This window comes from Stenella coeruleoalba (genome assembly GCF_951394435.1).
Source record: "Stenella coeruleoalba genome assembly, chromosome: 15".
Taxonomy (NCBI): Eukaryota; Metazoa; Chordata; class Mammalia; order Artiodactyla; family Delphinidae; genus Stenella; species Stenella coeruleoalba.
In genome coordinates, this window is record NC_137161.1 from 87,509,060 (window position 1) to 87,525,015 (window position 15,956).

At 62.4% G+C, this 15,956-nt stretch overlaps 2 protein-coding genes across 9 annotated transcripts in view; one reads left to right on the top strand and one right to left on the bottom strand.

Moving 5' to 3' along the window:
• The window catches only part of CHLSN (cholesin), a 109,699-nt gene that overhangs the window by 54,994 nt on the left and 38,749 nt on the right, over positions 1-15,956 (top strand). The gene's annotated exons all lie outside the window — the stretch shown is intronic.
• On the bottom strand, positions 1,500-14,682 carry GPR146 (G protein-coupled receptor 146). Of its 2 annotated transcripts, none has more exons than XM_079943879.1 (2): positions 13,559-14,682; positions 1,500-4,007 (listed from the first exon to the last, which is right to left on the bottom strand). In XM_079943879.1, the coding sequence occupies exon 2, from the start codon at positions 3,999-4,001 to the stop codon at positions 3,006-3,008; it is 996 nt and encodes a 331-aa protein (XP_079800005.1). In that variant the 5' UTR covers positions 4,002-4,007; positions 13,559-14,682; the 3' UTR covers positions 1,500-3,005. The 2 variants fall into 2 exon arrangements, with proteins under 2 accessions (XP_079800005.1, XP_079800006.1); XM_079943880.1 differs by having other exon boundaries at positions 13,848-13,879.

Genomic DNA, 15,956 nt, shown 5'->3' on the forward strand with positions numbered 1-15,956 from the left:
TCCTTTGTCAAGTGCCTTTTAAAAAAAAATTTATTTATTTCTTTATTTTTGGCTGCGTTGGGTCTTCGTTGCTGTGCGCGGCCTTCTCATTGCAGCGGCTTCTCTTGTTGCAGAGCACGTGCTCTAGGCGCGCGGGCTTCAGTAGTTGAGGGCATGCAGCCTCAGTAGTTGTGGCTCACAGGCTCAGTAGCTGTGGCTCACGGGCTTAGTTGCTCCACGGCATGTGGGATCTTCCCGGACCAGGTCTCAAACCCATGTCCCCTGCATTGGCAGGCGGATTCTTAACCACTGCGCCACCAGGGAAGCCCCTCAGGTGCTTTTTATAATGGAACAAACGTTTGATGTCTTGATGTATCTGCTACAATTAGCAAAAGATCCAGTTTCCTACACTAAATTTTATAACCTTCATGAAATAAATTCAAGGTTAAACTCACCTTTGGGATCTTAAATAATGGAGCATGGCAAGCAAGGTAGGTGACCTTTTGTCTACTGACAAAAATAAGATCGTTAACTTTAAAATCATAGTCAAGAAGTGTCAGCAGACCTTAGAACATAAGCTGGAAAACTTCTGGTATCTTGCAAATGCATTTGAAGAATATAGGACTGGTAAGTTAAGAAAACAGGATTGAGGGGACTTCCCTGGTGGTCCAGTGGTTAGGATTCTGCTTCCACTGCAGGGGGCATGGGTTCAATCCCTGGTCAGGGCACTAAGATCCCACATGCCGTGCGGCCAAAATAAATAAATTAATTAAAACACACAGAGAGATTAAAAAAAAAGGACTGAGTGTACCCTTCACCTTGGCTTTTTCCAAGTAGCTCCTCCTTCTCTTCTAAGTGGCTCGAGTCCACGGCCACACCACCCCGAGCCCCCAAATCAGAAGGGCTCAAAAGTTCACTGCAGTGTTTGGCAACGTGGCAGGAGTACTGGGAATCAAACCAAACATACTGGGACGGCAGGAAGTGACCGAGGTGAATTCAGCATGAGATCGTCAAGCAAATGTCCACAGAAAGTAGGTTCTGTGTTGTGGCACCAGCGGCCGAGGCAAAGGTGGGCTTGTGCCCTGAGGTGCGGGGGCCCTGGGGGGGGATCTGAGATGCAGCAGAGGGGCCTGCAGCTGAGACCCCACTATGTCCCTCTGTCACCAGTAGAGGTGGACGCCGGGACGGGGGAGGGACAGAAACGCGTGGCTGCTGCTGTCTGACACCTCCCCACCCAGGAGGCCCCCAGAGACTAGACAGCTTGCGACCAAAGCCACTGAGAAATTGATCAGAAATAAAGTGATTTCAGGCCCCCCGTCCTGTTTGGGGAAGACCAGCTGGGCTGAGCGGTGCAGGACTGCAGGCAGAGATCTGGGCGCTGGGGGTTTACCTTTTCCCAGGAGCCGTGGGAGCAAAGAGCAGAAAGGGAAGCGGGGGGTGGGGGGGGCTTGTATTCTCAGCTCCCACGGGGCTGCCGTACCTGCCGGGACCCTGTGGGGCGCCCTCAGCACAGCCCACTGCTGGGGCAGCTGCTGGAGGAGCCGAGGGGATGGGGAATTTGAAGACAAATCCCACCACAGCCCGGGGCCCTGGAGGCGGCTGTGCTCTTGTCACCGACCGGAGCCACCCAGACACCTCTTCAGTCCCTCCCTCCCCATCCCCGAGGTTTACTGTCCAGAACCATCCCCAGGGCCACGTCGGGCAGGGTGGGGACCATCCCCGGCATCCAGTGTGTGTCTGTGCTTTTCTGCACAGGCTCTTCAGCCGGGAGGGGAAACAGTCTGCACGTAGAAAAGCACTGCAGCTCACTCAGGGCTCAATTTCCCAAGAGACTGGGACCAAATGGGGCGATTTCCCCGGTAGATGCCACAGAAAAGAGCCAGCCTCCTCCTGGGGGCAGCCGGGTGGTCAGAAGTGAACATGCATTTATGTGGCAGAAGCCCAGGGGCTGGGGCAGCGCCCACCATCACATTCATCTTTCCTCAGAAAGGTACCCTCGTACCTTTGCTGTGAACTTGAAAAATGAATCTTTGTTTCTAGGGAGTTTGGGGGTTTCAGAACTGAGGGTCAGAGGGTTGTGGGGCAGTAATTTCTTCGTGAAGACTTGGGGTGGGGGAAGGGAGGCTCCTCTGCGCCCCGCCCCGTCTGGTCAGGTCATCTGGTCTGTACCGTCTCGTCTGTCTGTCCCGGGAACAGGCAGCACCCTTGTGGCCCCAGTGACGCCCGCCTGTCCAAATCCCTCTTTCCCATCGGCAGTCCCATCGGCTTTCGGGTTAGGTTAGAAATCCTAACAGCACTTTTCTTCCTTCAGTTTATTTACTTTTGTGCGCTTTGGGGACTTGTTTAGGACAGACCCACGCAGGCCCAGCGACAGCAGACGTGACCCGGGGGCACACCTAGGGTCAGGAGAGGCCCCGTCCGGACTCTTCGCCCACCACGTCCACATGCACGCAAGTCGCCAGCAGCTCCGGCCCCGCGAGCCCACCACCCACCCATCCCCCGAGTGCGCTTCCGTGTGTGTCTCCTTCATTTTAATACCTTCTGACTTTCCTACCAAACGTCTCTTCATACACAACAAAACGAGAGGGAGGGGGGATGGAGTATTTTAACAATACAAAGTATAAATAGTGGCGTTAGATTTTCATCACTCATTTGAAAGCCAGACGTGAGGCTGAGGGAAGCAGGCTGCTGCAGGCGTGGACCAGAAAGGCGCCCGTAGGAGACAAGCACACACCCTGCGGGCGGCCAGGTACCCCGATGGCCCAGCTCATCCTCACGCCTGGCACCTGCTGCTCGGACATCACGGCCTCGGCCTGAGGGTGGCTTCTTGTGGGGGACTCGCCTGGCTCTGCCTGGTCTCCTGGGGAGAGGGAGGGAGGGAGCGGGTGATGCAGGGCCAGCAAGTCTCCTGGACGCGGGGTGGGGGGGGGAGCAAGCAGCGGGCGCGGGGGACCCGGTCCCTGCGGGCTGTGCCTTCTGCCACGCGCCGTCTGCCCCTCGGTTGGCCGAGGCCCGTGGAGCAGCGTCTACGCCATCGCCGGCTGTGCCCCCGCTTCGTCCAAGGAGCAGCTCTGGGGCCCACGTTGCAGCTTCTTCATCAGCCGCCGGAGTTTGCCGGGGAAGTTTCTGTCCATGTGGCGGTAAAGAAGCGGCACCACAGCGCTGCTGGCGAAGGCCAGGAACCTGGACAGGTCCTTGGCGAGGAGCAGCGCCCCCAGGTGGTGCCCGTCCGCTGGCCTCCCCCGCGCAGCCAGGACCGTGCGCCCCAGGAGCGTCAGGTAGTGGGGCGTCCAGAGCCCCAACTGCACACACACGGTGGCCACCAGCAGCCTGTGCGCCGAGGGGTCCGGCTGGCCCGCGTCCCGGTCGAGTGGCGTGTCCTCCTTCCGGATCCGCGTGAGGAGCACGAGCGCGTACAGCACGGCCAGGACGGGCACCAGGTACCCGCTGAGCAGCATGATGGCGTCGGCCGCCTCCGTGTGCCGCACCTGGGAGCACTCGGCCAGCCTGGCAGCCACGTGGCCGCAGATGTAGAAGAGCAGGGAGGAGAAGCCGGTGAGCAGGGCACCGCCCCACACGAAGCCGCACACGTGCCTGGTGTTGTAGACGCTCGACATGTAGGTGCGCGGCAGCGCCCGCTCGATGTAGCAGTCGAGGGCCAGCAGCGCCGTGGAGTACAGGGTCACCAGCGCCGCCACGTTGAACAGCACCAGCAGCGTGACGTGGACCTCGCTGCCCGCGTCCCACACGGCCCAGCCGGCGGCGCCGGGGCCCAGCAGGTGCGCAGGCGCCAGGGCGCCGAGGACCAGGCCGGCCGCGGCCATGTTGGCGAAGTAGACGTCGGGCATGGTCATACCGCCCGGGTCGTGCAGGTTGACCAGCAGCAGCAGGGCATTGTAGCCGAGGCCGAGGGGGACGCCGACAAGCAGGTAGAGCAGCGAGAGGGCGGACAGGGCCCGCTGGACGTGCTGGCAGGGGAGCTGGTCCTCGCCGCCCGTGCCGTTGAGTGGGCAGCTCCACATGGCGGGCTGTGGGGAGAGCAGCGCGTGAGTCCTGCCCTCCACCGGACCTGGGCCCCTCCCTGCCCCCTGAACCAGCTGGGACGGCCAGAAACTGCCGCATGCGTGTTTTCTGTGGTCGCAAGGTGGCGTGGCTGGAAGCTGTGAGGACCCTACTGGCCGCGGGAGCCTCCCTGGCCCCGTTTGCCAGGGAAACGTACAGCTCTTGGAGCCATAACGTGCCTGCTGTCACCTTTTGGTGATGGGGGGTGACTGGGTGGGCCATGGTGACAAAAGCCTGGAGAGGAGGGGGTGGACCCGAGGCCTGGCCTCCCGCGGCCCCGTCAGCCCCCTCGGTGGGAGCTGCAGCCCTGCCGGCGCATCCCTGGTTTCCCACATCAGTCGCGGAATCCTGCGATCACCCTGCTCCACCCTCCCCGCCGTCCTGTGTCTGGGCCGAGGCGTGCCGGGTCGGGGTGACGCGGGTCCCGAGCTGCTGCCCTCCTGCCGGCTCCGTCACATCTGGGAGGGGCACGGCCGCTGCAGGGACACGGGTCCTCCCTCCAGAGTCCTGGGGTCAGGGGAGCCGGCGGGCGCTCCAGGCAGGTGACACGCCCTCGTGGGGTCCTCGGAGCCCTCTGCGTCCTCTTCTTGCCGACTCAGTGCTGGCTCGCTCTCTCCCATCTCTGTCCCAAATGCCTGCAGGCTCCTGCCTGCTGAGCCACGGCCTGGAAAGTGGCTGGGGGCCGGGGAGCCTGTCCACCAGAGCGGCCTGTGCATGCTGTGACCAGCCTGCGGCCTGGTCCCCCTCCACTCTGGCCTCACATGGCTCGCAGGGCGTCCAGCGGCCCCTGGGCCTCAGTCCCTACCCTCCTGCCGTCCACACACTCTCACTCTCCTGCCATGCCTGCCCTGCCTCACTCCGGGCCCCACGTCTCCTGGTGCCGGGGCCACATCTCTGCACGCGTGGGCGTCCATCTGTGGGTTCTCGTGACGCCCCTCCTCCCGGGGCGGGTGCAACGGCTCTTCCCTCTCTGTTTCCAGCCAGTTTGAGGCGCGAGGGTTGTGTCTGGAAGGACCAGCGTGTGGGATGGGCAGCCCTGCCCTCTGGCTCCCCCCATGGCCCCACGGCGGGTCCGCTGGCGCCCCCGCCCCTCCTGGGGGTCCCCATCCATGTGGAGGGCGGGCTCAGCCAGGGGAAGTCAACTGAGCAGAGGTTCTCGGAAACCAAGGACAGAAGGGGGGCCCTGTGGGCTCGTGGGCCACGGCCAAGGAGGGCAGGGGGAGCGCTGTCGGAGGAGGGGCAGAGCTGCTGCCAGGGGCCCTGCCCTGGCTGAAAAATGGCTCCGTTCTTGGGAGGTGGTCACGTGGAGTCAGCCTACTGAGAATTTCCTTCACACACTCATGTGCTCGTACGGCCGGCTCTCTTGGCCCGAGAGGAGCTGTGAGTGTCTCAGGAGTCAGTGCCGGGTTTTAGATTAAGAACCTGCCCGAGTTTGTGTTCCGGCAGTTCATAAACACAGAACTTAGAAACCCTGCCCCATGAGCTACAAGCAGCTCTGCGTGCGTCCTCTTAGTTATGAACCGTGAGGACACTTCTGATTTCAGGTGCAGATCGCGAGCTCAAAGTACCAGTTTGCACTTGCTTTCCGTCCATTTTTGCTTCTTGTTCCTACGTTCTTCCTGGAGGCCCCTGGTCTCCAGGTGTCATTCAGAGGGCCCAGGGCAGGGACACCTGCTGGGGGGGCCGCCTCATGCACAGAGGAAGGTGCCTGGCGTTTTCTGAAGTGGGGAGGCCCATCCTCACCTGCGTGGGCACGCAGAGTGAGAAGAAGGGAAGGAAGCAGACGGGTGACACCGCTGGCACCGAGGGGACGTGTCACTGGGACACTTGCAGGCCGTGGGTGGGGGGCCACCTGGCTCAAGACTGCGCGGGCGGTGCCTGTGGGCTTGCAGGGGAGCTGGGGGATCTCATTTGGGGACGCTTGGCACGTGGCACTGTGACACCCCCAGACCTGCCGAGCGGCAGTGAGCCTGGCGGGAGAGCAGCGGTCGTGTCGGGAAGTGACTGCCCGCCCCGGCGGCAGGGCAGCCGGTCAGGCCCGCTCGAAGCCCAGCCGGGTATCCCGAGGACGGTGGTGGGGGCGGCCGTCCTGCCCTGTCCAGGTCCCGGTGCTACTCCTGCAGGGTGCCCTGCCCTGCTGGCCGCGGACTGGCCCTGCCTCCTCCCCTCGCCGCCTGCGGTCCCCCCACTTCCCTTTGTGCTCTGGTTTTGCAAGTGCAGGAATCTGGGAACAAGACCCTCCTCCCCACCCCCGCACCCCCAGGCCCTGTGAGGAGGGGGCCTGAGAACAATGGCTTGGCTCACCCCCTCCACAGGGCTGGGCTGGGCTGGGCTGTCTTTCCAGTTACCAGCTCTGTTCACTTCCTTCCCGAGAAAGAGGAACTGGAACGGCTGCCAGCGCAGAGACCAGGATTCCAGGAAGGGCCCTCTCTGTGGTCCTGCCCCTCCCAGAGGCGGGAGAGAAGAGGCCAGGTAGGCCCCGAGTGGCTGGGCTCCTTCTCCCCGGTGCCGCGGTGGGCTGTCCCTGGTGGTGCCGAATGTGGAGCGTTTGGCGCTTTTCATTCTGAAAGCGGCCACATTCTCCCCAAGTGGCAGGATTAATCATCCAACTTCTGACGGCCCCGTCACCGCTGCAGTCCTCTCAGCTCCAGGGGTCAGCGCAAGCAAGGACCCCAGCGGCCTCTTGTCCAGGCTGGCCTTAGGAACAGGCTGGTCCTGTCGCCCTGTCCTTGGGGCCTACCTGACACCTCCTGGTCAGAGCTGCCCGCGCTGCTGCCCGCTGGGCCCCTCGATGCTCCCGGGCCTGCCCTCTTCTGTGCCCTCACTCCCTCCCCCCGCCCCCGCCCCGCCAGCTCTGCCCTGTCCTCCCGGCTCTGCCCCGTCCTCCCAGCTCTGTCCTGTCCTCCCGGCTCTGTCCTGTCCGGCTGCCCTCCCGCCTCGCCTCCTCCGGGCCCGCCTCCAGACTCGCTGGCCGGGGTGGCCACCTTCCTCTCATGCTTTCGCTGTGTCTCCACTCTCCAAATCTCCCCCATGCCTCCTCCGGCACCAGCACCCAGTTGCAGCGCCCACACCAGGTCTCGTCCACAGCCCCTTCGTCAGACGAGACACCAGGAGTGGCCCCGACCTCCTGTCCTCCCACGGGACTGCACCCAGGGGCCCTCCGTGGACTCCCACTCCTGCCAGCCCAGCTGGGTCCCGGTTCCATGCCCGAACCTCTCTTCTGCCTGGTTGGGATCCTGGCCTCCTCCCAGGGACCCTGCCTGACTTCCCTCCGCTGGGCCCAGGGAACATACAGGTGTGTACGCGGTCGCCTCTCTTCTGCGGCAGGCGTGCCGAGCCAGGGCTGCAACCAGCCTCGGTCCACAGAGCAGGGCTGCGCCTGACGCGTGCAGGCGTGTTGCCTCGGGGATCACAGCGATGCCAGTGGGAGGACCGCCGAGCCCTGATCATCTGCTCGGCCGGCGTGTGGCCCTGGGCCGGGGGAGCGGGCTGGTCGGCACCAGTGTCCTGGCCCGGCAGAGAAGCGGGAAGCAGCTCCGCAGGCTGGGCCTGGCATGCGCCTCGGGCTGTCCGCGGTGGTCCCGTTACAGCTTTATCCTGTTCCTCCTATAAGGGGATTGATCACTGATCTAAAGGTGACTTGCATCCCCGCTGTCTTGTTTCTGATTATGCTCCTGAAGCAGCAGCCTCGGCCCTGCCAGCACGGCGGCTTTCACCGCGTCCGCTCCCCTGCCTGGTCCCGGCGTGGCTGCTGTGCGGCGGGCGTCTGGCCAGTCTTGTTCGAGGGGATGGAGAGGTCCTTAGCTTCGGGCCAGGGTGGTTCCAGGCTTGGGGCCAGCAGTGGAGAGGAGAGAGGAGGGTGGCCAGCCTGGCAGAGCAGAGAGTACCTCGCCCGCGGGAGGGCACCGCCGGCCTGAGACTCCAGGGTGGAGGTCATCTCTGTGGGCGGGGGGCTCAGCTGGCTCAGAACGTTGCCCCTGACACTGAAGCACCTGCTCAGGGTCTTTCTCTGCAGGCTTGGCTGCACGCGTGGCACAAGAGGGTAGCCTCGGGAGAGGCTGGAGCTCAAAAATCATGCTTTTTTCAGAGAATCTGAGAGGACCAGGAAGTCGGGCGGCGTTGGGCCCGATCAACGAGCTGGCCTGCGCGTGGCCTGCTGGGGCTGCTGCTTTCTGAGTGTGATGGGGACGCTCTCAGGCCTCCCTGCCCACCTGCTGCGTGTGCGGCACCGGGGGCTGAGGGAAGCCTTCAAGGGAACACAGCCGAGGTCACCACTGCCACAGCACAGAGGGTCCCCTCTCGGGCCCCAGTGGCCTTGCCCTCTGGAGGGAACCAGGCTGAGGCCCCAAGGCCAGAGGTTCACGGTCAGACAAGCTGGCATCCGCCTGTGGTACCTGGGCAGCGGCACTGCCACTGACCTCAAGCTAGCCCATCGGAAGGGCATGGCGATAGGGCGGCCACCTCCAACGGGGCGGGCAGGGCGAGCCCTGCTCGGGGCTGCCGGACGTGGAAGTAGTGGTTTTGTCTCCACGGGAGGCCCAGGGCACGGAGCCGTTTCGGGGTTCTGTCCCACCGCACCCGTTTCTGAGGACTCAGCTGTCTCTAGAGCCCCCTCTCTTCCTTGACCCTCAACTGGAGTGAGTGTCATTCATCACAGATGTTCCCGTGCACAGAAGTACTGATAGTTTTCTTCCAAGACCCTCTCTGGGTTCCAATAATTATCTTTCAAGAAGACGTTCTCCCAGACTCTCCAACTTCCAGCCCCGGGAAGGCTCAGCCACCCCGTGGTCACGCTGTGTGCCCCTCGGGTGGGAGCTCCCCCGGCTGTGCTGGGCGGGAGGCTCTTCGGCGGGGTCGTCGGCATGGCACTGAAGAGCTGTCTGCTCCAGGCTCGGGCGGGGAGGAGCGGAGACACCACGAGAGGAAAACCCACGGCCGCCGGGCTCCAAGGTGCATGCTGACATGAGCGCAGAGTGTGCGGCGCTGGCCGAGCACCCCAGGGCAGCTCTCCTGCTGTCTTCAGTTCTGGAGAAGATGGTCCCTGCTCTGCTCTGGGCCCTGAGCAGGCACTTCCAGGATGTCTGCCGCTCTCTCTGGCACCCAGGAGGCCGTCGGATGGCCCTGTGGCCTGGGTGGGTACTGGAGTCACATGTGGGCCGAGAGGGTCTTGCGGGCTTAGTGTGGAGGCCCGCTCTAGGTGGGCGTGGCTGGGCCTCAGGGAAAGTGAGCTGACAGGCCAGCCTCTGCTCAGCGGCCCAGGAAGCCCTGAAGCCCAGGAGGGGCCGCGGTGTCCAGGGCGTGGGGGCAGCGCAGTGAGGCAGCAGCTCCCTCCCAATGATCGGTGACTGCGGGGCCCTGGCGGGGGACTGGCCACAGGCCTGGTCAATGGAGCGGAACAGCCGGGGCAGCTGCGAAGCGGTGCCCACCTGGGGACCTGGGGCCACGGGGCGCACGTCCAAGCCCTGCTGCACCGAGGGCCCTGCTTTTATACTTAGAGAAGGCAGCTCGGGTGCGCCCCCTGCCTGACTCAGTCCTCCCCTCGGAGGGACCCACACTGCCTGCTGAGAGCTCTTGCCCGAGGGCTGCGAGGGAACCAAGCAGTGGCCTGTGAACTGGGCCGAGGGGCCGAGACCGGGACTCCACATGGCTGAGGACCGGGCTCCCTGGGCACCCTGCTCACAGCTGCCTGGCTTTGGTCCCTGGGTCAGGAGGTTGTCGCGAGGGTGGAGTACGTGCGGTCAGCGGATGAGCCTGGCCAGCCCCCGGCGTGCGCAGCGGGCTGCAGTTCCTCATCCTCCCCCGCGGTCCGTTACTGCAGAGGAAGCTGCTGCGTGAACTCTCGCTCAGACTCTCTGCCAGCTGACACGTGGGGAGAGGAAGCTGGCGGAGAGAGGACAGAGGGCTTGAGCGCGGGCGCAGGCTGAGCGCGAGTTCTCACGGGGAGAGGCTGCGGGCCCCATCAGACCCCACATCACAGCTCAGAGTCCCTGGGACCCCACTAGGGCCTCGGGAACAACACAGGCGGCGAGTCTCTGGGGCTGCGCTCGCTGAGCTGGGGTCCCAGCCCCATGGGGCTGGTCTCCACCCCAGTGGCACCCCTGCCTACAGATGCTCCGCCGTCCCTTCTTTCATTCTCTGCTGGCAAGGACTGCACGTCAGTTGGGCTAGCTGCTGGAAGTGTTTTGAGGCCCGATGTCGGCGTCTTTCTTCCATGATTTTTTTTTTTTAAAAAAGAACCCAGAACGGTATAAACCAACCCTTGAAAAGCGAATGTCCACAGGTAACTAAAAACCTTGCTCAAATTCAGGGCTACAGTGCACGGTGATCTCTGTGGAAATTGGAGGATGCCAGGAGCACGTCAGAGCAGCAACCTGGCAGGGGGCGGGGAGCGGGCGGCTGTGGTGGGCAGGGGGTCCTGAGTGAGCGTGTGCGCATGCACGAGTGTGAGCGTGTGCGCGCACACAGCCCGCAGAACCAGCTAACTCCCGTCCGAGGTCGCTGAACTTGTCCCACTGCACTCGTCTGTTCCCACCTGCCGAGAGCTCCCTGAAGGGGGAGCATTCCTTGATCCGTGCCCTGCAGCCTGGCTGGCTGTGTCCGGGAAGAGGAGGCCTGAGATGGTGTCACAGGCTTTTCCCCAAAGTGCCTGGGCAGTGCGGCTCGGCCTGGCTTTAGTCCTGGAGACCCGCGCGCACGGTAATACCTGGACTTCAGCTGAATGCTCTGGAGCCCTCAAAATGCTTTGAAAACGACTCCTGAATGTTTATTTCCTTTTGTAACAGTGGACAGAGGCTCTAGCTACAATTAACATGCAGCTGGTAGGAGCCAGACGCTCCGGAAAGGCTGATGTTTTCATAGGTCTTCAATGTAGAGAGCTTACGCCTCTGATTCCTGTCACAGACGCTGCGCCTTCCTGGCTGTGATAAGAAACGGTCCATTATGTAGACGGGGTGTCCTGATTTTTGTAGCCTGTTGCTTTTTAAGGTTCTGAACCGAAGAGTGGTGAGTGTGAACCAGGCAGCCTGCCTCAGGCATAAACCGAGCTGCCTCTGGCTCTCCGTGGGAGAGAACGGCACGTCCGCCGCTCGGGAAGGGCTGCAGGAACGGGGACCAACGGCCCGGGACGCCCGCCCGGGCTCCCAGGCTCTTCACCCTGGGAGAATATGGGACACGTGTTCTCTTGTTTGTGGAGCTCTGGTTTCTTGCCTTTTTCTTGTCCACTGACTACCTTGGTTTGAGGCTAGTGCTCCTTCCAGGTAATCTCAACCAGGGGAAAACAGAACCAGGAAGACTCGCTCAGAAATTCAATGGCCACACGGAGAACAGACCGGGCCTCCGCTCAGGCTCCGCAGCCCGGCACCCTGCTGGGCTCCCCCACCCCGCCCTGCCTCTCCCTGGTGTGCTCTTACCTGGGGGGTGCTCGGAGCCACAGATCTTATCGCTGCCCGTGGTTCTTTCCAAGGGAGGAACGCCCATTTACACTTGGTGTAATAGCCTTCCTCGGTTCTCATTAAAACTGGGAACCTCCTAGGTGCGCTCCGCCCTCCCACCACGTGTGTGGGAGGAAGGGGACCCGCGGGGTCGCATGGGACAGGCGGCCCGTGCCCCCCTGTCCCTCCGCTACTCAAGGGGTGTTCTGTTGGCAGGTCTTGGGGGCCGAACTCGGCCCCTTGGCAGCATCACGTTCTAGCTTCTCAAATTAGAAAGTTTGCTTTTCCTCCCTACACTGAGTCCCTTCTGCTCTTTGATGCCTGGCTGGTGTTCTGGGGTCCCGGGCCTGTGAGACCCCGTGGACAGACGCAGCCTGGTGTGGCCCAGTCGTGCAAGAGGCTTGAGCCATAGAGCGCTGAGGAGCCGGCGGCGAGCAGGGGGAGGTAGCTGGGCGCTCTGCCGAAGGAGGGAGCAGCCTGGGTGTGTCCTGCGCAGAGCACAGCAGCCCTCACCCCAGACAAGCCCTGGGGTGCAACCTGCCGGCGGCAGGTTGTATTTTCAGGGTCCAGATGACATGCTAGGGCCTGGAGGATGGATGCAGCTTGCCCAAGGAGCACCTTCCCCTCCCCGCCCCGGAAAGCGGCCGGTCCGTCTTCCCACCGGCAATCATGCACGCGTGCTTCCTGGCAGGGATCTTTGCAAGCATGTCACTTTTTCGTTATATAATAGGTATAAGCAGCTCTCCGTTCTAACCTAAAACCCCACACGCCCACATCCGGCGGCTCTGCGTGCCTTTCTCCCGTCACCTGCCTGCCAGGGGCTTCTGAGTTCCAGGGACCCCAAGTCAGTGCAGAACTAATGCTGTGCTCGTCTCAGGGTGTTTCCCTACCCCCCAGGGAGGCAGGACAGCAGTGGTCAAGGGCAGGGCCCCCCCAGCTTCCTCTCCGTGACTCGGCACAGTACGCACTCACCAGATGAAGCTATGGTTTTTCAAAGCCTGTTATCTTAGAGAGGACTTCTTCATTTAGGAAGATACTAGGGGTTCCGGTGTGGGGAGCTGGACCCTGCAGCGGGTCATGGAGTGTGTGGCCGTCCCCTCAGCATAATTTTCAATAGGGCCTCTTTTCCCTCTCAGTGGCGCCCTGGTGGGGAGCCAGTTGCGACGGTAGTGTTAGTGTCTGGTCCCCCTTACGCGTGGGCGGCCTGGAGCATGGTCAGAGTCTTCGTGTTCACACTCTCGCGTGTGCAGAGGCCTGCAAAGCAGGCTGCTCGCCCCCGGGTGACTGGAGGCCAGCCCCGCTAGATGCTGCAAACAGAGCGGGGAGGAGGGGGCCGCTGCTCGCGGAGGCACGGAGCTGGTTGTCGGCAGGTGGCCTGGGGCTGCCAAGTGAGCGCACATCCAGCGATGGGGGAACAGTCTGTCAGGTCCAGACGCACCCTCTGTCTCCCCAAAGCCCGGACAGACTGCGACACTGAGACCAGGGCCCCACTGAGACCATGAACCCGGCTACCGTGTTCATGTCATTAACTTGGTGTTGGGTTTCTGGTCCTGGGTAGATGGGCGCTCAGAGGCTGGGGCACTGCCTTCTTCTCAAGTTTTGAAGGAGCCTTATGCCCAGGGGTTTTTATCTTTTTATCAAGTGTCCTAGACCATTAACGACACTTGATATTTCCATTTAGACGTTGCTCCAGAAGTTCCTAAGATTTTGTAATCATAAAAGGGGACGAAAGTTACAACCACGGTGACCCGGGAGCAGGCGGTCGGTCCCCGGCAGGACATGTGAGGAGCCGGCGGTGTTGCTGAGCCTCCTACGCGGCCAGCAGCTCTCAGCTGCCCCGGACAGGTGAATGACCGCAGGGCAGCGGCCCCGGCCGGCTGGGCTCTGCACGGCTGGAGGGCAGCCACGGGCGGGGACAGCGCTCCCACCCGCCGGGGGACAGTGCCCGGGCGGGGCCGAGGGGACCCGAAAGTCAGAGCTCAGAGCGGAGCACCGGCCCCGGGCCGCTGCGTCCCGTGCTACTGCCGCGCGGGCCGAGACCCCGCGTGTGCCCATCCGCCCCCGCCCCGCGTTCGGCGCCCACTCACCGGCTCGCTGGGCCGCGGACCGCGCAGTCGCCGCGAGGGGGGCAGCTCGGGGCTCCGAGAGAGGCGGCGGGGCTGACGGCGCGCACGCCGCGCGGGCCTGTGTACACACGTGACCGCGCCGCTCCCGCCCCGCCCCGCCCCGCCCCGGGAGTCCGCCCCGCCCCCGGGGGCGCGCCGGTGGCCGGCCGAGGGCCTGGGCGGGCCAGATTGCTGAGTCAGAACGCGCTCTAATCCGCAGGGGACAGACACCCCGCCCTCGGAGGTTGTAATCGGGGCCTGCCAGGCGCACCTGCTCCTCTTCCCCAAGTGTGGTTGCTGGCTCCAGGTTCACCTCCTACTTCCTGGCCTGAGGAATTTCTTTGTAAACAACTGGCCGCAGGAAAACCATTTAAAGAGACAGTGCACCGTTTGCAGCCTCATTAATTCCGTAGCTGCTGTTCTAATTGGGTGTTGGGAAAGTTACAGAACAAGGTCGTTTTCTCTGCTCTAAGGCTTGTGCTGTAATAGTGCTCCTGGCAACGCGATCTGGCTCCAGAGCTAAGAACATTTCTGAAAATCCACGTGTGCTGTGTGACCAGGGGTGGACGGAACAGGAATGATGGGAATAGTAACCAAGGCTGGCCCTGGGTGTCATGGTCCTGCCGGCTGGGCTCAGGGCTCCACCTTGGGCCATCCTGCTTGACAGGACAGCTTCCTGACCAAGGGATCGGAGAGGGAAGTTGGGGGTCAGCTGGGGGACCAGACTGCCTCTCGCTCTCTGTCAGGGTCATGTACAGACCCCTGGGGCCCCCACCCTCCCCTTGGCCCCGTTGTCATTACCGTAACTTGCTCGCCATGCCAACACCAGGTCTTTGTGGCAGCAGGCAGGCATCCAGCCGTGGGAAGGCTAGTCCCGTCAGCCGGCACTGACATCCAGCAGCGAGGGACTACGGGCTGTGTGCCAGCTTCTGTTCTGGGCCCTCAGAGCAGCCTTTCAAGGTATATGCGCCATGTTTCATCAAGTCGGAGACTCCGTGCGCGCTGCGCACGCCAAAACGTTATGGACCGCTACAAGAAAACAGTCGGACGCTGTCTGCTGTGAGAAGCGTGCTGCTCTTAGGGTCGTCAAAGTGAGGAAATGCGCCTTACCATCAACGGAGTGCGGCGCCCTGCTCATTTTAAATTGTACCGAGGTTCAGAAAACTTGAGCAGCGCGCCGGGGTCCTGCAGCAGAGTGGAGCCGGAATTTGCCCTCAGGTGGTCTCTGCTTTCTCGATCAGGGCCTGGGACTTTGCGTCGTCCTAGCGATCTGCCTAAGACGTGTTGTCGTCTACTTTTTTGAAAGCCCTAGGACCCCAGAATTCCTGGTCAGAGTCCCTGGAATGCCAGGCTCAACAAGGTCTGCCCACGGGTGCCCACGCCTGGTGAGCTGCTGATCGTAACTGGGAAAAGCAGGCGTTCAGCCCCGTCCCAGCCCCTCAGCCCTCGGGTCACCCCATTGCCTTATCTGCAGAGAAAGACTTCCTCCACCAAGCAGGCCCCGGCCAGGGAGAATGGCAGAGTCTGTGTGTGTCGGGGGATCTTCAAAGAGGACCCACCCTCCAGCTGAGCCCAGATCAGCGTTCCCTAGCTGGGGAATGTAAACACGCTCCGTGGGGCCCCAGCTCTGTGGCTTGCTGCTAGCTGCTCCCAGAGTTCAGGCCAACTCCTGGGCAAGACCCAGGTGTCTGCAGGGACAGCTGTACCGTCCTGGGGGTGGGAGGTGTGGGAAGCTGGTCCTGGTTCCTGGGTTTCCAACTGCATCGTCTGGTGTTGACTTGAAAACCGCGAGGAGTCGGCCTCCCCTGCTCTCTGGTTGAGGCCCCCAAGGAGCAGTCAGGTGCTCCCAGGCCCCAGGCCTCTACCTTTGTAGCTGCACACGCCGTGTTCACAAGGCTGGTGCCCTAACTGTGCGCCACACTGTGCAGCAGAGACTCCGGCCCGTGCTCTGCTGGGGTCACGGACATGACTCTCCGTGGATGGAGACTGCTCACCAGTCTTGAGACTCGTCTTCCCCGGTTGTCCTCGAGCGGCAGTCGATCCCACGCCGGGGACTCTGGACTGCTGGTCAGGGACTCGAGGGTCACCTGCTGCGGGGGCCGCACTTGGTCCTTCCCTCAGGGGCGGGGAGGGTGACGGCTGCCCTCACCGACAAGGCAGGTGGGCCCTTCCTTTCAGGAGTTCTGCACGTTTAGGAGATGCACCTTTTTAGGAGTTTCACACCTACGAGGAAATGTGATTCTATGTGAAACGTGGGTCAAGAGCAAGGAACGTTTAAAGTTCCCTTATTAGTTCTTGTAGTGAGGTTATGTGTTTTGATGTCTCTGTGGCTCTGTTACTATAAGTCGTGTTGCTCAGGCCCCGGCAGTTGACTTTGGTA

What these genes read in the sequence shown, in the direction of transcription:
- GPR146 (XM_079943879.1), bottom strand. Translation starts at nt 4,001, where the DNA reads ATGTGGAGCTGCCCACTCAACGGCACGGGCGGCGAGGACCAGCTCCCC.